Raw genomic sequence first — 24,221 nt, forward strand, 5'->3', positions numbered from 1 at the left:
CACTTCTTATGAGTGTTTTCTAACTCACTCTCTTGATTGAAAGTCAGTTACAATGTAACTTCAACGTAAAGTTTTTAAGTTTTAATAAGATTGAACAAAAACAAGGATATGTGTGTTTTTATGTTTTAAATGCAGTAAAATTAAGTTTATTTAACGATGAGGTGTCTAAATTTGTTATGTACATCCTGACAATGCTAGACTTCTTTTGTTGTGTGAGCGCGTGTCCAAGTGTATACATTTGTGAAATAATGCACATATCTGTTGTTTATATATATTTTTTGTATTAGAGCATATTTTTCTATTCATCTGTCCTGTAGTGCTAAATCACAAAAGTCACCTCAAAGAGCTACAATAATACAGAGAGAAGCCCAACAATCAGATGACCCCCTCTGGGTTTCCTGACTTTGTTTTACATCTGAGTAACTGGGAAAAAAAAACAGAATAAAAATATTTATTATGTTATGATTGTTGTTACACTGACAGACAACATAAAAACCTTCTCAGGTGTTTACATTTAAGACAGACTGGATTTCATCATATTGTGCGCATGTGGTCAGAGACAGTTGTAAAGCTGTTTGTAGATTATGAACAAATTCAGGTAAGAAAATATTGCTGAATTACAGATTCTTGCAAAGGCATTAATGTCATGGGATGTAAAGGCATTAGGGGAGCATCTAGTGGAGTTCGAATATAACTGTAGTCTGTTTTTGCTCCACTTGGAAGAAGTGAAACTAAGATTCAAACATGAGCGATGAAGAAACGATTTCACATAAAGAACAAACAGGAAATGTAGCACTGTCAGTTCAATTTATTCACAAATCGACTACAATACAAATTCAAACATGATCACGAATATGATGCAGTTCTTTGTGAAATAATGATTTGTGAGTAATTTGTGAATGTGGACTATATATGAAATACATACAAAAGACATCATCATACTACCCTAAATCACTCAAACATCTTAAGAATACCTTAAAGATAACACGAATCCAGTGACATCTGAAGAGTGACATGTAACACCCCCCCCCCCAAAAAAAAAAAACCAAAACAACATTATGCATTACACGGGCATTATGAAGGATGTTACATTTAAACAACTTCAGAAGTCTGTAATGAAGAAGAGGATTAGGGGGATCTACCTTGGACCATGATACAGCTAAATATAACTCTTTTTGTAACGTCTGCAATCTCCTAAAATGAGCAGGACACATATTACACCATGTAATTATCACAATGATTCACATTCAGGACAATTTCTGAATTTTAAAAAATAAACCAACATATTTGGAAACTTTTTTCATAAAACCATAAATTTGCCTCTTGGAAGTCACAAAGTCATCAAACCTTCCAAAATATTGCAGATTTTACCCTCTTGATAAAACTACTATTTATCTGCATACATACATTGTCAACATTTTTCTAGTTTCTGTTTGAGTTAAATACAACTACTTTTTTTATTATTTTTTTTTAATTTTTGCAAACAATAACTTATTAAATGTATAATATGTTGGAGATTATCTAGTTTTCATGAGACAAAACAGATTTGTATTATTAGCAAACATTACTTTATATAAAATACTAGAGGAGTAAATAAAATCATTAACATATAGAAGGAAGAAAACTGGGCCTAATATTGATATGTGGTGCTTTTATTGAATATTTGCTATTAACAGGCTAAGTACAGGTACTATCTCTGCAATAATCCTATACTTCTGTTGTTAATAAAGCACTAAGAAAAAGTCTTGAGACCCCCCTAATTTATCTATATCTTGCTTCCAAACAGCCAGATTATCTTGTTGTTGTTTTTTCTTGCTTTTGTTTGTTAGTTTTTGTTAGTTTTAGGGTTTTTTTTAAGTGGTCTTTTGCACAGCACTGGAGTTAACTAACAATTCCACTGAAGAATAAACTTTTTTCAGCTGCAGCATTCTATGAAATAAATATTCTCCCTGGTGTTTTGTTTTTGCCACATTTCATTGCATTTCAGCTTTATACGTTTTGGACCTTTGAGAATCTCGAGTTCGTAATAACTGAGCTGCCAGTGGCTCAGTGAGGCAGAAAAGCATCAACCAACCTGTTTTATGTGCACATGTAATCAAGTGCTGAAAATATTATTTGTAATAATGAATCAAACGCTCAAGTTCATATCAAAAGCATTTTTACAAAAACAATCATGTTTAATCCTGCATTTTACACTTCAATTATAATGTCAGTGCTGCTGTTTTATCCATTTGATGATATGCTTTAAATACACATATCCCATAAAAACACTCATTAGACAGCATACACACTGATTTTGACCTTCTGTGTGTATTTATACTTGAACATCAACCTCATCTGCCTCTTCTTTACAATAGCAACAACAACAAATAAATAATAAGACGTTGGTCAGAGTGGTGCTCCAAAATGCAAAAAGGTAGAGTGTCTGGTTGCAGTATCTGTAGTCTGTAATCTGAAGTTGTTTATAATTGCTGTAGATCACTGCATTACCTGCAGAAATATGAGAGAGATCTCAGAAAATGAATGATTTTGGTGCAATATCAATTAAAGAAACAGTTGAATAGAATGTGTTATATATTTCTATTCTTCGGGCACTTGAGAGGAGAACAAACACAAGCTTTGCGATGAATCCAGTCGTTTTTAGCTTTCATTATTTCTATTTTCCTTATCTGTTTTTTTTTGGTGCAGCACCTAACTTCATCCACAGCTAGAAACAAGCGGTTTAAGCTCCTCCTTTAATCCCATCAGTACTTGAATTAGTATGATATTTTTGCTTAATTAGTCCTTTATTTTGCCAAGTTAAAGTCTCCTTGATGTTAAAAATGTCCATTCCCAGAGTACACTGGTCAGGTTTAGGTTTAGGATCTGAACTTATCACTTGGTTACTTGAATAATTCCTATATTAACTATACGTATAGTTTTGCTTTTGGATTTCGTTCTCTGTCATACTCGTTGCTTGCTTAATGTGGTATTTTCTGCTGTGCAGGCGTCATGTTATTTTGCAAGAGCTGCCTGCTGTGGTCAGAAATTGAGTAAAACCCTTAAAGCTTACCAGCAATGTACCAGCAAATGAAGAAGAGGGTAGTCATGGACCAACAAAGCAGGTTACATGACCCGTACATATACCATGCAAAGAAGGCAAAGATGGGTCCACAAAGATAAATAGGGATGAAGGGAATTCCTGGACAGTCCTTGAAGTACTCCCCACCTTTTAGGCACAAAGACAAAGTATCACCAGAACTGCTTGCACGTCACCTGTTTGATGACTATCTTATTATAAACCTCTGGCTTTTCTCGTGAACTCTTTATTTGATCTAGTCTACACTGGTGTGGTGTATTGTTGGGGACACAGTGAAGGGCTCGCTCATGGAGTCACAGTTTTCTTAATTCAACTGTTAAGCTTTTACAACTTCTGCTTTCTTGAGCGATCAGATCCTAACAAAAAGTGTGGAGCAAACAATCAATATGTGTCAATATGTGTCTTACTGATGCTGAGAGGTAGTCTCAGATGTTATGTATCTAATTTGTTTGGAATTCAGGCTGCAGAGGACAAAAACACCTTCAGCACCATCATTAGTTAAAGTGCAGGAGCATAAAGGGAAACTATGGTATTCTTACAACTATGCATGTCATTTTCTATTGTCTGGTCCTGTTATCTCTGTATGTGAAGCAACTAATCTGTTAATAATATCATAAAAATAACATGCTACATGCACTGGTAATATATATTCAGATAAATTCAGTCTGAATGTGCTGCTTCTCTCACTTACCATCTATCACTTGAGCAAAGACTGTGACGAATAAAAGCACTAAGATGCAAACTGAAGGGAGACAGAATAGATTTTTAACATCACAAATGAGACGGCTCAACAGCTGCAGATGTGCTGCACAGGACTCTCTTACCTAACGATGCTGTTTGTTTTGCCATTGTGCCAACTTTCACCAGCACAGATCCAGACAGTCCAGTTGTTTTTATTTGTCAGGAAAATGAAAAGATCAGTCTGCCAGAGAAGAGAAGCGTTTACTATCCATACAGTCTTGCATAATGAGCAACCACCTAATCCCCCCCACAGAAAATAAAATCAGGTGTTACCTTTCTGCTGTGTAAGACACTCAGTTTATGTAAATGTTAGTAATGTGCCACAAAAAACATAAAAAAATAAAAAATAAAAAATAAATAAAATTCCCATAAAGGACAATGATAAAGTGGCTCCTCTCATTTGTACTGGCAGGAAGTCTACCACAAAACAAACAACAAATTTGTTTGAACATTTTTGCTCTTTTCTTTTTTTAAAAGTAACATTTAGTTAATGCAGGCTCCAGCCCCTCTGGATTGGATAAGGTGAAGAGAATTAATGGACAGAAGTTATTGCCTATTAAACATAAATGCAAGTATAAAAGAGTACAATACAGGATGCGTCATGAAGAACTCAACAAATCCATCAGTGGGACGATATGACACACAAGACTGAGTGTCATGTACTGATAAGCATGTAGAGATATTCTTAACTGGCATTAAAAGTACTCACAAGTACAAAAGTAGCATAAAAATTGTTATACCTTCATTCTCTTTATAAGGAAACGTGTTTACCTGGAGGTGCACTGAAAAAAGATGTGAAGATGTACCAAGGAAGAAGCCTGCGCCACCAAAACAACAATGCTGGAGGATTAGTGATGAAACAGAAAGTTATGTCCTCAGGAAGCCACGTACTTGCAAGCGCTTCCTCTGGGGTTTAACTGCAGTTGGCATCTGTTTACAATGCATTACTGCTAATATTTCATTAGTCTATCACAGTTTTCTCTGATTTATTTTATAGAAAAAAACCTAAATAACAGTTTCCTCGTCTCCACTGAGCCCCCACTCATAAATAAAATTGCTAAAACTGCCACCCCAGCCTTCACTTTGCAAGCCTCTACAGTGGGGCAAAAAAGTATTTAGTCAGCCACCGATTGGGCAAGTTCCCCCACCTAAAATGATGACAGAGGTCAGTAATTTGCACCAGAGGTACACTTCAACTGTGAGAGACAGAATGTGAAAAAAAAAAATCCATGAATCCACATGGTAGGATTTGTAAAGAATTTATTCGTAAATCAGGGTGGAAAATAAGTATTTGGTCAATAACAAAAATACAACTCAATACTTTGTAACATAACCTTTGTTGGCAATAACAGAGGTCAAACGTTTACTATAGGTCTTTACCAGGTTTGCACACACAGTAGCTGGTGTTTTGGCCCATTCCTCCATGCAGATCTTCTCGAGAGCAGTGATGTTTTGGGGCTGTCGCCGAGCAACACGGACTTTCAACTCCCGCCACAGATTTTCTATGGGGTTGAGGTCTGGAGACTGGCTAGGCCACTCCAGGACTTTCAAATGCTTCTTACGGAGCCACTCCTTTGTTGCCTGGGCGGTGTGTTTTGGATCATTGTCATGTTGGAAGACCCAGCCTCGTTTCATCTTCAAAGTTCTCACTGATGGAAGGAGGTTTTGGCTCAAAATCTCACGATACATGGCCCCATTCATTCTGTCCTTAACACGGATCAGTCGTCCTGTCCCCTTGGCAGAAAAACAGCCCCATAGCATGATGTTTCCACCCCCATGCTTCACAGTAGGTATGGTGTTCTTGGGATGCAACTCAGTATTCTTCTTCCTCCAAACACGACGAGTTGAGTTTATACCAAAAAGTTCTACTTTGGTTTCATCTGACCACATGACATTCTCCCAATCCTCTGCTGTATCATCCATGTGCTCTCTGGCAAACTTCAGACGGGCCTGGACATGCACTGGCTTCAGCAGCGGAACACGTCTGGCACTGCGGGATTTGATTCCCTGCCGTTGTAGTGTGTTACTGATGGTGACCTTTGTTACTTTGGTCCCAGCTCTCTGCAGGTCATTCACCAGGTCCCCCCGTGTGGTTCTGGGATCTTTGCTCACCGTTCTCATGATCATTTTGACCCCACGGGATGAGATCTTGCGTGGAGCCCCAGATCGTGGGAGATTATCAGTGGTCTTGTATGTCTTCCATTTTCTGATGATTGCTCCCACAGTTGATTTTTTCACACCAAGCTGCTTGCCTATTGTAGATTCACTCTTCCCAGTCTGGTGCAGGTCTACAAGACTTTTCCTGGTGTCCTTCGAAAGCTCTTTGGTCTTGGCCATGGCGGAGTTTGGAGTCTGACTGTTTGAGGCTGTGGACAGGTGTCTTTTATACAGATGATGAGTTCAAACAGGTGCCATTCATACAGGTAACGAGTGGGGGACAGAAAAGCTTCTTACAGAAGACGTTACAGGTCTGTGAGAGCCAGAGATTTTCCTTGTTTGAGGTGACCAAATACTTATTTTCCACCCTGATTTACGAATAAATTCTTTACAAATCCTACCATGTGGATTCATGGATTTTTTTTTTCACATTCTGTCTCTCACAGTTGAAGTGTACCTCTGGTGCAAATTACTGACCTCTGTCATCATTTTAGGTGGGGGAACTTGCACAATCGGTGGCTGACTAAATACTTTTTTGCCCCACTGTATGCTTCCTGAGTGAAATCATCAGTCTCCACTGTTTCTCTTTTGTGACACCAATAACATTGGCAATTTAAAGGTTTTCCCATAATGAAAGGTGTATTCTACATACCAAACAGAACTACATTGTATATGAACCAACCTGTTTAAAAGGGTTTGAACGAGTGTAATTGTAAAACACTTAATTTTATTACTTTCCCTAAACTGGCTAGGCAGATAAATGGTTAGTTTATCATCATTCATTAGATTTTTTTTAATCATGATATATAATAGGCTCTTATTCAGTGGTTTCAATGGTCCAGATTAGTCAGTTGTCAGTGGCAGTTGACTATTCACAGACACTAACCCTTTTCAATTCAATTTTATTTAGGTAGCGCCAAATCACAAGCGCTTTATATTGCGAGGTAAAGACCCAACAATAGCACAAAAAGGAAACAAGTGACCCACTATGAGCAAGTGCTTTGGCGACAGTGGGAAGGAAAAACTCCCCTTTAACAGGAAGAAACCTCCAACAAAACCAGGCTCAGGGAGGGGCGGGGCCATCTGCTGTGACCGGCTGGGTTAAGGGGAGAAAGACTGGACAAACACAGGGTGTGGAAGCGAGCCAAGCAGGAGAAGTAATAACTAATAATTTAAAACAGAATGGTGTATAGAGGTGTATACTTCAATTCTTACCCATAGTCGTCTTGCACAGAAACAGATATTTGAATAAATAAGCTTTGATATTGAGACAGTGCCAGATTGCAAATTTTAAACATCAGATACACTAAAAATATCTTTACTGTCCATTGTGCGATTGGGTCTAATGCTTTTTTGCACAGATAACTACCGTTTAGCGTGTAGGTCCAGAATTTCTGCTTTTCAGATAAAATCGATTAGCCACACAAAGCTTCCCACTCTTGTCTTTCGTTTTTATTTCTGACATGACAAAATACGGCAGGTCTTTTATTTCAAATGTCAAGATTCATGATCCATAACTTACAGCGATAAACCTCTGACAGACTTTAATGATGTGATTACATTTTGAACAGTGAAATACAGAGAAGTGTTGGTTTCCACAGAAAACAAACCTACACTTTACAGAATTATAAAGTATGAAAAACTACATTACACAGGATTTTGTTTGGTATTCGTTTATTCCCTGATTGATACCATTACCAAAGTGACTTTTTCCATTTCATCATTTACACGCAATAACCCAAATTTGTGGCTCATCATGTAACAGCACATCTACAGATTCAGATGTATCAGCTGAATCCTGACACTGACTGATGCTGGGCGTTTATCAGCAAATAGGATGGCAGTAAACGATGTCAGTGGCTGAGATTTATCTGTAATGTCACTAAAAGAGTTTAATGACGAGCTGAGATCCTTGTGAGAAAAACCTTCCTCACATTTATAATATAGACGTGTTTTCCTGGGACAAACATGGAAACAAATAGGAAAGTAAAAATAATTTTGCTGTTGGAATCAGCTCTCGCATAAATTCTTAAACACCAATGATCTTCTTGATTTCAGAATAAAATTCCTGTAAACAGTAGCTGCTGCAGAGGTATAGAAAATGCTCATCTTTCAACACAAGATGCGCGGTCAAATCACACACTTACAACATATTCGTAAACATATCTGCATCAGCAGCATATTCATTGTGTGCGTCCAGTACCGTCATCGTTTCTGAACGTCGTTACACGTCGTCATCGGGATCGGCACGGCCACACAGACAGAAGCAGAGGAGGACCAAGAAGCCGCACACGAAAAACAAACCGATCAGGATGTAAACCAGAGTGGTGGTCCAGAAGGCAAACAGGTAAAGGGTCTTGTTGCAGTAGGTGCTCACATCTGTTGTGTTTTTGGTGTAGTTGGGCTGATAAATAGAGTAGATCCATACATTACCTAAAAAAAAAGAAAAAAAAAAAAAGAAAAAAAAAAGAAAAAGAAAACAAATGAAGTGAAGAATGAATAATAATTGTTTGATCTCTCTGCACATAAGCTGGACTTTAGTGTTTGGAGGCCTGACAGCTGACAGGATGTGCAAAGCAGCACTTGAAGCCTCACTGAGCTTAGACAACTATTCTAATTATCTTAATTCATGTTACATGTACCTCTCAGGGGTTTGTGTGTAGTAATCCATTAAAACAGCCATATATTGCCACCTAGTGGCCCTTGCATGTTACAACATTCTCATTCTCACCCTTCAAAAATATCTGGTTTTAGTAATCCAGTTTTTTCCTTCTCTGGATTATGTGCATCTAATCCATCTTACTTTTATCCTGGTTGTTCAAAACAGAACTTATAGGCTCACTCTGATCTAAGTACAGACTTTCAAACATGATCAAATTCAGATTACCAGCATTTTCATTAGGATGCTGGGGGTGCTAAAAAAAAAAAAAAAAAAAAAAAAAAAAAAAAAAAAAAATTAAAACAAAATTAGAAAGATTCCCAATTAACTGCCTGCAGTTTGTTAACGCCCTATGACAAATGGAATATCTGTTCAGAACGCACCCTGCCTCTCGACCAATGGTAGCTTGGATAGGTTCCAGCGCCCCTGCGAGCCTGATAAAATTTGATTGAAGTTTGATGATAAACAGCTATTTTGTGGAATATTTAATTAGCAAGAAATTTGCTATTTTATCCACAACCAAGTTTACCTCACCTACTCTATCATGACTCAAATGCACTGTACTGCATGACCTAAATAACTGCACTACCACAAAAGCCACAATTAAGACAGATACAGTCAGCTACTGCTGGTGATGTTAGCTAGCAAAAGAGACAATTGAAAAGATGATTGAAAACATCAGCTGACACATTTTCTCCACTTTTTGGCTCTGACAGAAAGCAGCAAACACTGAGAGCCTATGGATAGATTTAAGTCTTTAATGAGTTAAGGTTTATCTACTGTGATCACCTTTAACATTCTTAACTCATAACCTTTTTTAAAATAATGTCTTGTCTTGATCTTATTAGACCTTCCAGATTACTTCTGAAAACTAGGCCCAGTTTCCCAGACATGGATTAATCCAAGTCTTACACCACCATCATTTTCTAACATAACTTTACTAAATTTACTTCCTTTATCCCTTCTTGTGAGGCGTTTGGATGCCCCTACCCAGGCAATACCAGTACTTGAGGGCGATAAGGCCATCGGGAAGTGTGAGACAATGAGGAAGCTGAGGAGCATTTTCTCAGAGACTTTGCACAACCTTAAGTATTTTTAGAACCAGAGTAGTCACGTCGCAGCAGTCACGTCGCAGCAGTCACGTCGCAGCAGTCACGTCGCAGCAGTCACGTCGCAGCAGTCACGTCGCAGCAGTCACGTCGCAGCAGTCACGTCGCAGCAGTCACGTCGCAGCAGTCACGTCGCAGCAGTCACGTCGCAGGTTTAAGAAACTTCTCCATTCGCTAAACTTTTAAGAACTGGAAGCTACATCCATCATTCATATACAGATTGTGATCTGCTCTTCCCTCTGCCAAGAATAATGGCTATTGATCTTCTGACCAATGAGAAAAGAGAGCATATTGATCAATCAACACTCAACCCTAAAGACTACAGTCCTAATTTACATCCATGTTTTCGAGCTTGTACTCCTTGTTTTCGTAGCGGCTAGCTTCTTTCACGCAGTGCTAGCGTGGGATATCAGTTTTAATGATTAGACAGGGAATCCTGCACCCCGAGTACATAAGACTCAGTGTCTGCTATGATAAATCTAAGAGACACAATGAAGGCAGAGCACTTAACACAGCACCATATATTTTTTGCTGGCTTTTTAATACATTCAGTTTGGTGTTTGGAGAGTCATGGAGCTGAAACTAATGTGGTCTATAATAGAAACATTCTGCTATAAAAGCTGCATGAAGCACACTGTAAACATTGCCTGTTCTGTTTGCGGTGCTGAGAGCCGTTAATGTTTAATCTCTTCGGTGTGAATTTATGCTGGTGGTTTGTCCGATGACCATGATTGTATTTACACAATTTTAACAGGCAGCCAACCAGAAACAGGTCACTTCCTTGACTTTTTAACTCACCAGCAATAAACCAGCAGAAGAGAAAGACAGATGTCAAGGAGTTCCAGGTTGTGCAGATTGTGCTCAGAGGGTTGGAGGTGCCTTCTTCGGGCTCCCTGGCGCAGGGCAAGCAGGAGAGCAACGACAGAATCAGGCCAAAGACTCCCACCACTATCAGATAGATGGGGATGAAGTGCTCACGCGGACACTCATCAAGGTATATTGTCCCTGGTGGACACAAGGAGGATGATTCAAAAAAAAGAACAATCTGAGCTGCCTGGAAAACTTTAATACTTGTGAACACTCAGTCAAGTAAGTATGGAGCTCACCAATTGCAATCTGAGCAATGGGCATGCCGCACAAAATCACCTTTGAAATCGCTGCAAGAAAAAAAAATCAAACACTGAACTCATTTTCTTCACATGATATTTACAGAAGTGAAACTATGACACCAGTGTTCCACCAGATTTTACCTAGAGCGGGTGCTGGGGGTTGAGGATGGTTCCGGATGCGTCCCAGAAGGTTACTGTTCGCCATTTTTCCTAATGAGTTTTTTTCACCTGCAAAGGAAGATAAAGAGCTGAGCTGGTGAGAGAAAAAAAATTGTTCAGATTCTTTTAAAGGTTAAAGTGAAGTTGTGCAAAGCGATTTTGAGCAGCCAGAAAAGGCGGTGACAATGAAGCAAACAAAACAAATCTTCTGATTACAATACAAGAAATTTGTATCTTTGTGAGCTCCTCCTTCGTCTGAGGCTCCTGTGGGCTCTAACCTACAGGTTTGTCAGGTCATCAAGCGGGCTATCAAACATCGAGAAATGGCCTAAAACGACCCAATTTTAGCATATGAACATCCACCACTTCTATTCTTTTTTAATTTTCCCCAATGTGATTACGTACAACAGCTTGCTGGCAGCACACACACTAGGATTGGATACCAAACTCTGTATTTTTCAGGCTACTACGAAATCAGTCTGCAACAGATGTTTGGTACCAGAACATGAGGACTGGTACCAGGATTAGAGGAAGAAAGAGAGCGTTCCTCTGATGTGTTGAGGAAGAACAAAAACACAATGGTGGCAGCGGTGGTGAGCCACAAACAATCTCAATTGAAAGGACTCTCAGAAAAAAATTGTCATGGCAACACAGCACATCTAATCTGATGAAACACCAGGTCAGTCACAACATACTGTATATCTAAGACATTAAATTATATCAAATCTGAAAACCAAATTCACTAGCAGAGCGGCAGCTAGCATTAGCATTGGGAGATAATGATGAAACTTTTAGTGAGACATTGTTGTTAACAGTAAATCACCCTAACTTTATGTGAGATGGCACGTCTGAAATATTTCTATTTCACGGAGGAGCCATTTTCCACACTGAAGCTCTCTGAGCGCTCAATAAGATGTAACTGATTAAAAAACAAAAAAACAACAAAAAAAACTTAACCCTCTCATTAAACTTTTTGTTGCTAATGCACAACCAAGTCCTGCAGTGGTACTTCTGAGTAAAAAAAAAAAAAACTCATAAAATATGTATGTGGGGTGATCAGGTTGTTAGTTTTTAACTGTTGCAAATTGGCAACGCCTGCCTTGAGAGGGTTAAATGGACACCTCTGAGTCTTGCAAAATTTTACATTCTTGTAATATTTATAGACCGTCAACTGAAACCTCCCAAATATTTCAGTGTCATTGCTAAAAAAAAAATTAAAAAAAATAAAAGAGCAACTTTTATTAATTGAGAAGCTTTAAACAAAAAATGAAATTACTGACCAAAACTCCAATCATCGAATTAGACACAAACATATTTTCATTTCATTGTAAATGAAAGGTGATGGCATCGTGCATTAGTAGCTATGATAACACAATTTATAATTCATGGGCATGCTTCCAGCTATCAAGTGTGTCTCTTCTATAAAGTAGGAGAGACTCAGAAGAGAGAGTCCAAAACAATGAATACTACATTTCCCATACTGCAGCTGGACCCCATCTCTCATCGAACAAATTCCCATCTGTGGTAGGGTCCTTTAATAGCAAAGCAGGCCACATTAGCCTAAATTCAATTTACTTTCTTGCAGTTTATGTTGCAGCTCTTAATTATGAGCACAGACAGTAAATGTGATTAAACGCGGTGAACACGGAGTGGATTCAGTCTGTGTGGAAACTGGATCGACTGAACTGCAGTGAAGAAGATAAAGGGGAAGAAGGAGAGGTGTGTCTGCATTCACTACAAAGCCAGTTTGACCAATATTACTGGAAGAGCAGAGGAAAGGAAACAGCTCGTGTTCCACATTACAAAAGAGAGAACGCAGACACAATCACGAGGGAAAAATGTAAAGCATGTGTGATCCTGTTGAACAAACTTTTAACAGCATCCGAGTTGCTTTACGGAGTTCCTATAAAAGTGACGCAATTGCTTTCAACCCCCCCAGTACGCTTTATAATGTTCCCTATCCAGCACGTTTAACGTTAAACTGCAGCCTCGCCTTAATTTTTTAAGCTCGCAAGACGGTAAGCGTCTCCGCCTGCGTGGGACACAGACACGAAGCGCGTGTCGTCTCTCGAGCCCTCAAACAACAGCAAAAAGTCAACACAAAGACAGAGGGAGGGGAAAATGAGTTTCTGTGTTTAAATAAACGAATGACAGATTCCCCTTTAAATCTCTTACCTTGTGCTCACTCCGAGTTCACCTCCTGCCAGCTGCTCGCGTCTCTGACAGCCTCACCTAGTCAGATGCAAAGCCTCCGCCTCTAGGGAGCGCGCGTACAAACTAAAGCGCTCGCTCACGCGGTCAGCTGATTGTGAAAGAGGCGAGAGGTGACAGGCTCTGACACACATCCGGTTTAATAATGAGAGTTGTTAATGATAAGCGTCAAAATGACTGTGAAACACACTGTGTAAACACTTCAATACTTAAATAAAACAGTTTGAAAAACAATTACTTAATGCAATTTTAAACTGTTGTTCTTTTCATACCACCGGCCTAAAAAATGGCTCCAAAAAGGTTTCTGAATGTTTCATTCCTTTGGACTGTTTTCAGAGATATATTTCAATATTTATTTATTTTTTAAATTTCCAGGCTAATATGTTAAACTGATGTTAAATATTTGAGAAAGAAGGAACGATTGTAACATAAAATGCAAATAAGGCTGAATTACTAAGGGTGTCATTAGGGTGAAATCATCTTTCTGCTCAAAGCAATGGTCGTGGCAGTTTGAGGTCCTTCACTTCTTACAGCAGCTGCTCACACATAGCAGCTGTCCTGATAATCAAATGCTGTCACATGAGAGCAGATAAAAGGTGAATGGGCCGTTTGTTCTTCTCAAAAGTTTATTGTTTGCATTTAAACAGAGGAGTGGAGCTCTGTGAATATCAGCAATACACGTATATGTGCATTGTTTTTGTAAGCATTGTAATGTGTAGTAATACTACAAGACAGATTTGAGTCTAATGAGAAGAAATGCTATTAAAAATGATTCACCCTTACGGGTCCCAGTGATGTCGCCGGATATTTCATTACATGCACTCATATATGTATTGATAAAGAAATGAGCGCAGTGCTGTTTAATGCTTTGATTTTAATTTGACATGTTTATGCTTTTAAAAAAAGATCAAATGATTTAAAAGAAAGGAATGCGAACTGTGAACTTTTGGTTCTCTGTCTGCAGCGGTCTGTAATCCGAACCGCTCAGTCTGACCACTGGAGATAAAAAATAGTCGTTAAGTCAGATTTGTTATTGAATTACGGTGTGTATTTCATACTGCTGATTCTAGCTTTTTACTACAAGTGCTTCTAGTTTCATTTATTTATGAAAATTATGTATTGTATATGTATATATATATGATATATGTATATTTTTAAAATGTTATATTGTTACATAAAAATCATTTGAGGCCTTCCCCCCGAGACAAGAGTCAGTCTAAGTCTGCTCACCTTCGTTTTGTGGCGTTCCCTCCTCCCTCCTGTACTATAGCGTACTATAGTAAGGGTGTTTGGGTCTTCCCTTAGGAATAGGGCAAGTTGCTCGGTCATTTGGGGGGGCAGAGAATAGAACCGATGCTCCTCCACATACATGAAAGAAGCCAGTGAAGGATGTTCAGGCATCAGCCTAGGCATGCCCAACTGCAGGGAGATGGCAGGGCAGGACAGAACATGCTGAAGAGATTATGGCTCTTAGCTGACTGACCATTTCAGTGATTTAAGGCAGGTCTGCTGAGTGATAATAAAATAAAAAAAGAGATTTTTTCTATTGACGTGTGAGAAATGATATGTAAGAAATTATATAACATTTACAATCCTAAGTGAGAAAAAAATATTATAGTCAAATTTCCAGCTTTTTTTTTACTGTTTTTTTTTCTGTCCTATTGAAGGGCCAAACCACCAGAATTAAAACTATACAAAAATGCAAACTAATTAATAAATCTACTTTAAGACTAAATAATATTAAAATGAGTATTTCATTATTTAATTTAAAAAAATGTCACTCACATTTAGTTTTCTGTTACCTCCTAAACCTTTCCTGTATTATTTAACTTTGTATTTATTCACCTGATTAATTCTGATTAGACATTTTATAATTTTCAGTAATTTTAATTAGTGCCGTCAAAATGAATGCATTAACGCAAATTAATCCGACATCACGGTTAACGCGATTAAAATTTTTAAAGCAGTTAACGCATCTGGAGTGCAGAATGACTCAAAATCCCTGAAATGTTTCTGTCAACGCATTTCGGGCAGTTTGTCCAAGTAGAGTTACCTTCGCACATACGCAATAGGCAGAGATAGATCTGGTAGTGACGGGCACCTGAACCAATTAACCACACTGGCCCTCTCAATGGGAAATCTGAGTATTAAAAAAATAACAAGACGGAACAGTCGACCAACATAAAGTATTATGCACATTGTGGAAGAATTTATTTTCTTTTCACCAAAGCACTTCCAGCTTAAAATATCACATTGACGTGAGGCATACGTTAGTTGGGGATGCTGCTAGGACTTTGGCTAACGCGTCACCCAGCTTGCGACAAACCACCCACGGAGCATCGGGGACTCAGCAAGTCTAAGTCCGACGTAGACTGACATATATATTGACGTATATTGACTGACACAATGGCCAAGTGGATTGCAACAAACTGCAGACCTGTTAATATTGACGAGAACACGCGCTTTACATAGCTTTGCAAAGTAAAATGAAATACAGAAAAATAAGTAAGTACGTTGATAAATGAAAAATTAAATGCAGAATTCAAAACACTGGAAACATAAATTGTGGAAAATATAAAAATAAAATTGTAAAAAAATGTTTTGGTTTTGAAACCTTTGGGCAGCTTTGGTCCTCCGTACCTTTTCAGTATCTACAAATATCAGAACGTTCAAAGCTATTTCTAACCCTTCTTTCCTGACCAGCATTTCACCTGAGTCTGATACGAGAGTGGGAGAAGAGGCGAAGCAGGAAGGTGGTGGGCAGCACAACATAACGTCCCAGAGTCAGAGTTCCCCTCAGTGTCACACTCCGGGAATCCATGTAGATGGAGCTGGCCGCCTGCTCCACCACGCACTGCACCCGACTGCAGCGGTTCACCTCCACCTGCAGATGATGAGGAAGGACTGAAATATTTTTTTATGACTCAAAAAGTGTGAGGTTGCTCAGTGGCCCGGCTCACCTTCAACACCTCAAAGCCAATAGGCAGGTTTTCTCCTTTTCCATTTTTCCTCCACATCCTCCTGTCCTCCTGCTGCAGACAGATCAGCACCTCCTCCTCTTTGGCTCGCACCTCAAACATGAACTAATAAGAATGAAAAGTCATTTTTAGCATTCATGTGCTGATGCAAACCCTGGTTTCAATCGTATATTTACCTGTGGATTGTGCAGGAAGGTGTCCCTGTGATTGATACATCCACCACACCGGCTCCTCTTATCCAACTCCACCTTCCATACTCCATTCACCTTCCCACCACCCTTTTCTGCTGTCACTTTGTTCACATCAGGCTTGCTTCTTCCTCTTTTCCTTCCTTCCTGTTGACTCTCACCGAGTCGATCCTCCTTTCTGTTCCCACTCTGCTTGGTCCCTCCAGGCCCGTTGCTGCTCTTACTCAGGGTCAGTGTAGGGTTACTCTGGAGCACAGTGGGTGGAGGTGCTCCATGGGTGGGGGGAGGTAGAACCCACTCCCCGTAGCAGCTCACTTCTCTCCAGCGAGATCTCGGCCACAGCAGAGTCCTCTCCACCAGTCTGCACACCACCACGTCTGTAAAGTGTTGACAGAAGTCCTCGAAATCCATCCTGAGGGAAAAGGAAAAGAATAAAATGTGAGGCAGAAACCAGCTAACCCACATGACTTTTTGTTCTTCAAATAATAAAAATCAGAAGTACCAAAACTCCCCGACATCACGAACAACGAGCCCCATCTTGTCCCTCTCTGCACGACTCAGTTGCTGCCACTGCTCTGACCTGCAGGGGGCACACAAGGACAGAAAGCAGAACACTTGGAAAGGACATAAAAATAAAAGCAGTGTTTCAGCTTCTAGAAACCTTTAGTGATCCAGTTCTCAGACTTCCATGATGTGAACAGCAGATGTCCCTCCACCCCAGTAAAACAAATCCCAAACTATTGTAAAATGTCAGAATCTCTCCAGAATATCAGCAGTGGCATTATAAAATGCTGCAAACCACAGCGACACTGTTAAAGTCAGCAAAGACTTTTCCCCCCAGAGCTCCTACAAGATGCTCTCAGCAGTCTAACATGTGGCAGAAGCCAGTGCAAAGACTTCAAAGTCACCTCTCACCTCTGACTCCAGGCACCGGTCCAATCTGTGGTCCCCCACGGGTTCCTCATGCGGACCATAAAGAGTCTGGATGTCCCGCCTCTCTTCAGTACCTTCTCCCCCAACCTCACCTTCCTCACTGCCGTGATCCCGTAGGCGTGTCCTCGCACGAGCCCACACTCCAGCACTGACTCCACGGTCTCCCCCTCTGCAGGCTGAGAAACGTGTAAAATCTTTTTAACCAATCTGTTTAACAGTTTTTAAAATGTTCAAGACTCAGAAGCCCTACCCGTATGGAGCAAGTGATGAGGGATTTGTATTCATGGACCTTGGTTAAAGTCTGGAAGAGCACCCTCCTCTGGTCACTGTGAAGTCTTAGAGCCTCACGATCCAGACTGAGCGGCTCTGAAACTCCACCAGTGAAGTCGATCAGGGCCTCTGCAGTGTTCCCTCCCTCCAAGGCCTCGTAGCAGCCGTTAAGTCTAAAAGTTGAGAGAGGGATTGAGTGATTGATTCACGAACATTACATATTAGGACTGCCATAAGTAGTGGTTGTGGCAGTCAAGATGTAGGTTCAGCAGCCTGCATAAAATTAACAACAGTCCCATCGAATACCAAAACCAGCATTTGGACTTTGCTGCTTATAAATGGAACACACTAGCAAAAAACCTGCATCCTCTGATTTCTCTGATTCTGATTACTCTTGCACATTTTTCTTAATTTGCATGTATAATGTATGATACGTCCTTTTATTATGTAAATCTTTGTCTGTTTTTTTTTTTTATTTGTACACAGGTCACAATCGCATTGAGACTACATGTTTAAACATAGGATTTAGTGATAATATGCGTGCCTCACACAGACTGAGATACTTGCTAAAACAAAATACAAAGGTTTCACTCACCAAAAACTGGATGGACTTTACACCTCACAGCAATCAAAGTTTATGCTACACAATCACATTAAAAAAGGCACAATCACCACAAACACAGTCAAAGGGGTGCACAGTTGAAACAAAACAGAAGCCTGGCAACCTGTCTGGGTACCCAGCTAACTAATAATCAGTGTTGGGCAAGTTACTTTGAAAAAGTAATTAATTATAGTTACTAATTACTTCTTCAAAACAGTAACTGAGTTAGTACCTGAGTTACAAAATTCTAAAAGTAATTAATTACTAAGAAAAGTAACAATTGCGTTACTTTAAAAAAAAAAATTAGGGTATAATTGGCTGTTTTTGACTACTTTCAATTTTACCTCTACATTTCACCTTTAAAAACTATTTACTTTGCCATGTTTGGTATCATTCTTTTCAGCACAGCCTCACATGTCTGAATTTACAGTTATGTTTTCATTTTGACATACTACAGCACAACTGATCTGAAATCAGACAAAAAAAACCCCAAACTTTGAGTAGAAAAAGTTATATTCTTTTACTGTAACAACCACGAACGTGTTTAATGAATCATATTTCTGTCACGGTTCTGGGTCAGTTCTGACCCAGCATTTTGAGTTCTCATGTTTTGGTTTGATTTTGTATTTTTGGTTATTTTCTTGATCTATTGTCAGGCTATGATGATGATGATGATGATGTTTAGTATGTTCCAGCTTATTCTGGTTTAAGTCTAATTCTGCCCGTGTAAAGTCCATGTTTCTTAGTCTGCGTCTTTGTTTATTGTTTCCTGTTTTATTTTGAAAGATTATGTCTTATGTCAGTGTGTCCAGCAATAAAGCTGAGGTTTTTTGAGGTGCATTCTGTTTCCGAGTCCTGCATTTGGATCCACATCTCCACCTGCCCGCACACAGAGCCCTGACAATTTCATAACTTTGAATGTAAATATAAATTGTAAATTTTAAAATCCTATGCACAAGTTTTGCAAACAACAAAGTTATTTGCAGCCATTTACTTTTCACCTTTTTTTAATAGCCATTTCAAGCTATTTACATAACAGTCAGGTGTTCTCTATTAAATAAGATGCCACACAAATTATTTGTGCCACTCCAAAAAATATTTTCTGTCCACTATAAAGGAGAACATCACAGCCTGATACCTGCAGGCCTGACACAAGGTCATAAGCAGAGAGTGCTTGCTAATGCTGTCCTTAGACATTAAACATGATGAAAGTATTCAGGAAAAAATACCGTGTATATATTGTTTATCAACTCTGGTTTTACGTGGCCTATCAACACAATTTAAAAACTAGTATATATCACATTGATGCTTTGTGATCTTGAAGTGGTCGTGTGATTGGCTTACCACGACTGCTTTATTCTTCCTCAGTCAAACAGCAGCCTCATGTGATTGTTTTGCCCCCTAGCGCCAGGTGTTGCGCCAAAAAGTGATCGTCTGCAACAATGACATTGGTCTGCCACAAAGTGATTGCCCCTACCGTGCCCCTGCGTAGCCCGGTGGCGCCTGTGTCCGGCAGCCTCGCCTCTGTCAGTGCGTCCCAGGGCACCTGTGGCTACAATGTAGCTTGCCATCGACAGTGTGTGAATCAGTGTTGGTCAAGTTACTTGAAAAAAGTAATCAGTAACTAATTACTGATTACTTCCCCAAAAAAGTAATCCCGTTACTTTACTGGTTACTTATTTTCAAAAGTAATTAATTACTTAGTTACTTAGTTACTTTTTAAAAACACGATTTACAACCTGAATAGGTGATAAAGCGATAGATCTTTCAGCCCAATTCTACTTTTTCTGCATAATCCATCATACAAAATGTAATCAAATGGAAAAATCTATTTTTATTAGTTTTAATCTTTTAACTTTATGCATCAAGCAAAAATTTAATTATATGCAACATTCTCTGACTGGAAGAAATTAGTTTAACATTTAAACCTATTTTCTGCACATTCCAGCACATAAAATAAAATATTTTTTGTGTTTACACTCAGTCTTTCAAATAGATGCCAGTAAAACACAGCAGAAAATAAATAAAGTCAAAGACTAGAGGTCCTGTTGCTCTATTTTCACCTGTAAAGCAGGAGTGGGGCAGGCGGAGGTTTACCCTGGTGCAGGTGTGCCGCAGCGATCAGTGGAAGAATCCGCGAGTTTCTCTGAGTTTCCCATGACGTCGTAGCGCACTCCGTGCTTGCTCAGAAGTTTAGGGGTTTTTTTCGCTGTAAAAAGAAGTTTTCTTCCCACGCATGATGGACGCTAATGTTTTTGTCACTTTTTATGGAATCAAACTCAAAGTAAGGTCAGTACTTCCACGCTTTAAACGCTGCACGCTCATACTCTCTCCATTATCCATTGTTGATCTGCACACAGCTGTTGTCGTCACACTCGCTTACGTCACTGTCATGAGACATTCTCGCAAAAAAATCACGGTTTTAGTAACGCAGTAATGCAGCGTTCCTACGGGAAAGTAATGGTAATCTAATTACCGTTTTTGCAATAGTAATCCCTTACTGTACTCGTTACTTGAAAAAAGTAATCGGATTACAGTAACGCGTTACAAGTAACGTGTTACTGCCCATCTCTGGTGTGAATGTGTGTGTGAATGGGTGAATGACTGAATGTAGTGTGAAGCGCTTTGGGGTCCTTAGGGACTAGAAAAGTGCTATACAAATGCAGGCCATTTACCATTTACCATTTACCGTGGCCCTGAGTGGCCAAACAGAAAAGAAAACACCAGCAAAAAAAAAATGCTGCAAAAGCACACAAAACACAATGGAAATAGGAAAAACGACAACTGAAATAGGAAACAACAAAACAGAAATAGGAAAAAACAGATTTCCAAAAGCACAAGGGAAGTGTTTCTGGGGAGACAATAACCAATGTACCAGTTGCAGGAACCAAAATATGCCAAAATTGTGCTGGGAGACACTTGAGAGAAGTGGAGGATCGATCGCTTTTGTGAGGAAAGAAAACATGAGAGGTAAGTGTGTTAGCCTAACTATTAGCCTAAAAATCCGTCATCAGTATTATATGAATCACGATAAAACACACCTACCATGTTTTGGGTTCCTGCAACTGGTCCATCGGGTTATTGTCTCCCCAGAAATACTTTCCTTGTGCTTTTGGAAATCAGTTTTTTCCTATTTCTGTTTTTCTAGACAAGAAATAAACCTTTTTTATGATGCTATCGTGTTTGTAACAAGCTTCTGGTGAGATCATAGAGATTATAAACTGGATAGTTTTGATAGCAAATGGGAAGTTAGGGTGTGTGTGTGTGTGTGTGTGTGTGTGTGTGTGTGTGTGTGTGTGTGTGTGTGTGTGTGTGTGTGCCAGCAGGGTGAAGCGACAGGTGACACCCTATCATCTGTGTTGATACGCGCTTAAAATACCTGAGTAGTGCATTAGGAACGCAATACCATTAATATGGGGCGATCGTGGCTCAAGAGTTGGGAGTTCGCCTTGTAATCGTAAGGTTGCCGGTTCGAGCCCCGACTTGGACAGTCTCGGTCGTTGTGTCCTTGGGCAAGACACTTCACCCGTTGCCTACTGGTGGTGGTCAGAGGGCCCGGTGGCGCCAGTGTCCGGCAGCCTCGCCTCTGTCAGTGCGCCCCAGGGTGGCTGTGGCTACAATGTAGCTTGCCATCACCAGTGTGTGAATGTGTGCGTGAATGGGTGGATGACTGGATATGTAAAGCGCTTTGGGGTCCTTAGGGACTAGTAAAAGCGCTATATAAATACAGGCCATTTACCAATATCCACACTAAACAACAATCCTTTCAACCTTGATTCAACTTAACATTTCACTGGTTTAATTCAAGTGTATTACTACACCCTTAGCTCTCTGTGGACGCTATAAAAACCTATCCTTAGCCCACTGTTGTGATGGGTACAGCTGTCTGTTTACGTTGGCTTGTGCTTTTTCTATGTTCAATTGTACACACACACCCACAATCCCACCAATATAGCAGTCCATCATCAACTTCCTCCCTGAGGGCTAAGGTTTCACCAGCTGACATGACGCCTGTCCTTTAATAAAAAGTGCTTTAATTAACCCAATCTGCTGAAATGCAGCATGTGGAGGCAGCAACTCAGTTTATATGTGGGAGGTGAGAAGATGTATCTATCCATCCATCTAAATTGATAGCTTTGCTTTTACACTCAGCAATCTCTTCAACACAACAGACCAGTGCAGCATCCGCATCATTGCAGCAGCAGCACCAACCCATCTGTCGATCTCCCGCTTTCTCTCCCGTCACTCGTGAATAAGACCCCGAGATACGTGAGCTCCTCCACTTGAGGCAGGAACTTGTCCATGACCCAGAGTGGGCACTCCACCCTTTTCTGGCTGAGGACCATGGCCTCAGATTTGGAATTGCTGATTCTCATTCCCACACTCGGCTGCAAACCGTTCGAGGCAGGGCCCCGGTAACCCTATCCTGGGCAGAGTGAACTGTTCCCTCGATGGTCTTCTCATAGGGGTCTTCTGAATCGCTCTTTGTCTGGTCCCTCACCCAGGACCAATTTGCCATGTGAGACCCTACCAGAAGTCCCGGGACAACATAGCCCCTGGGATCCCTGGGACACACAAACCCCTCCACCACGATAAGGTAGCGATTCACGGAGGAGATGTATTTCAAGTTAAAAAACAAAAAAATTTATATTTTACACTCCACGTCTAACTCACCCTCGGCCTCTGCCAGGACAGACCTTGTGGAGGCTGTCTCTTGTAAAAGAGGGACTGGTCTGTACTGGGGAATGGAGGATCCTTGTAGAGGATTTCAAGTCTATCACAGATTTCTCTGTTGTTCAACTGTTTTTATTTTCTGAAAACCTAAATATTAGTTTTCTTATCTGCACTGAGCCCCCACTCATAAATACATGACTAAAACTGGCCTTCCCAGCCATACGCTTTGCAAGCCTCTAAGGTTCTTGGTGTTTCCTGGATGAAATCATGAGTCTCCACTGTGTCTTTTTTGTAACACCGATTCTTATTCAGTGGTTTCCCATCTTTCGGTTGGGGTTAGGGAAGAAAGACAGGAAAAAGACACGCTGTGGAAGCAAGCCAAGCCAGAGATTATTAACAACTAATAATTAAACAGAGTTGGTTATAGAGGTGTACCCTTTAATCCTTAACCATTGTCGTCTTTCACAGAAACAACAAAAAAAGTAAGCTTCAGTACTGGGACAGTATCCAATTACAAATTTTAAAGATCAGATACACTGAAAATAACCGTATTATCCATTGTGCGCTTCGGTCTAATGCTTTCTTGCACAGACTATCATTTAGCATGTAGGTGCAGAATTTCTTCTTTTCAGATGAAACTATTTCCTGTTGCTACACAGCCGGTGCATAAAAGCTTCCCACTCTTTCTTCTCTTTCATTTTTATTCCTAACATGACAAAATACAGCATGACTTTTATTACAAATCTCACGATTCATGATCCATCCTTGCAGCGATAAACCTCTGACAGAGTTTAATGATGTGATTACATTTTGAACAGTGAAATACAAAAAAGTGTTGGTTTCCACAGAAAACAAACCTACACTTTACAGAATTATAATTATGAAAAACCACATTACACATGATTTATTTCTTATTTATTTATTTCATAAATGATACCATAACCAAAGTGACTTTTTAATTTCATCATGTACACTCAATAATGCCAATTTGTGGCTCAGCATGTAACAGCACATCTACAGATTCACAGATATATCAGCTAATTACTGACACTGACCGATGCTGGGTTTTTATTGGCAAATAAGATGCCAGTAAACGATGTCAGTGGCTGAGATTTATCCGTAATGTCACTAAAAGAGTTTAATGATAAGCTGAAATACTTGTGAGAAAAACCTTGCTCACATTTATAATGTAGACCTGTGTGTTTTCCTGGGACAAATATGGAAACAAATAAGAAAGTAAAACATATTTTTGCTATTGGAATCAGCTCTCGTACAAATTCTTAAACATCAGTGATCTTCTTGATTGCATAATTAAATTCCTGTAAACAGTAGCTGCTGCAGAGGTATAGAAAA

At 39.7% G+C, this 24,221-nt stretch overlaps 2 protein-coding genes and 1 long non-coding RNA gene across 4 annotated transcripts; all 3 read right to left on the minus strand.

Annotated features, from left to right (window-relative positions):
* Positions 1 to 1,054: 1,054 nt before the first annotated feature.
* LOC308399790 lies at positions 1,055 to 4,898 on the minus strand. The gene is made up of 4 exons (XR_013972257.1): positions 3,904 to 4,898; positions 3,771 to 3,821; positions 3,053 to 3,208; positions 1,055 to 2,490 (listed from the first exon to the last, which is right to left on the minus strand). It is a non-coding gene; the product is annotated as an uncharacterized lncRNA (long non-coding RNA).
* Positions 4,899 to 7,849: 2,951 nt separating this feature from the next.
* On the minus strand, positions 7,850 to 13,331 carry LOC308389408 (transmembrane protein 272-like). 2 transcript variants are annotated; one of them, XM_080870803.1, is made up of 5 exons: positions 13,189 to 13,331; positions 10,996 to 11,082; positions 10,852 to 10,902; positions 10,544 to 10,750; positions 7,850 to 8,410 (listed from the first exon to the last, which is right to left on the minus strand). In XM_080870803.1, the coding sequence occupies exons 2-5, from the start codon at positions 11,057 to 11,059 to the stop codon at positions 8,202 to 8,204; spliced, it is 531 nt and encodes a 176-aa protein (XP_080726929.1). In that variant the 5' UTR covers positions 11,060 to 11,082; positions 13,189 to 13,331; the 3' UTR covers positions 7,850 to 8,201. The 2 variants fall into 2 exon arrangements, with proteins under 2 accessions (XP_080726929.1, XP_080726930.1); XM_080870804.1 differs by having other exon boundaries at positions 10,996 to 11,107; positions 13,189 to 13,289.
* Positions 13,332 to 15,196: 1,865 nt separating this feature from the next.
* LOC308407767 (calpain-5-like) lies at positions 15,197 to 22,498 on the minus strand (the record flags this gene model as incomplete). The annotated part of the gene is made up of 7 exons (XM_080899619.1): positions 15,197 to 16,108; positions 16,185 to 16,307; positions 16,379 to 16,802; positions 16,893 to 16,970; positions 17,306 to 17,499; positions 17,613 to 17,766; positions 22,464 to 22,498. The coding sequence occupies 7 exons, from the start codon at positions 22,496 to 22,498 to the stop codon at positions 15,932 to 15,934; spliced, it is 1,185 nt and encodes a 394-aa protein (XP_080755745.1). The 3' UTR covers positions 15,197 to 15,931.
* Positions 22,499 to 24,221: the final 1,723 nt, after the last annotated feature.

The sequence above is a fragment of the Rhamphochromis sp. 'chilingali' genome (genome assembly GCF_963969265.1).
Source record: "Rhamphochromis sp. 'chilingali' genome assembly, chromosome: 1".
In the NCBI taxonomy this organism is placed as follows: Eukaryota; Metazoa; Chordata; class Actinopteri; order Cichliformes; family Cichlidae; genus Rhamphochromis; species Rhamphochromis sp. 'chilingali'.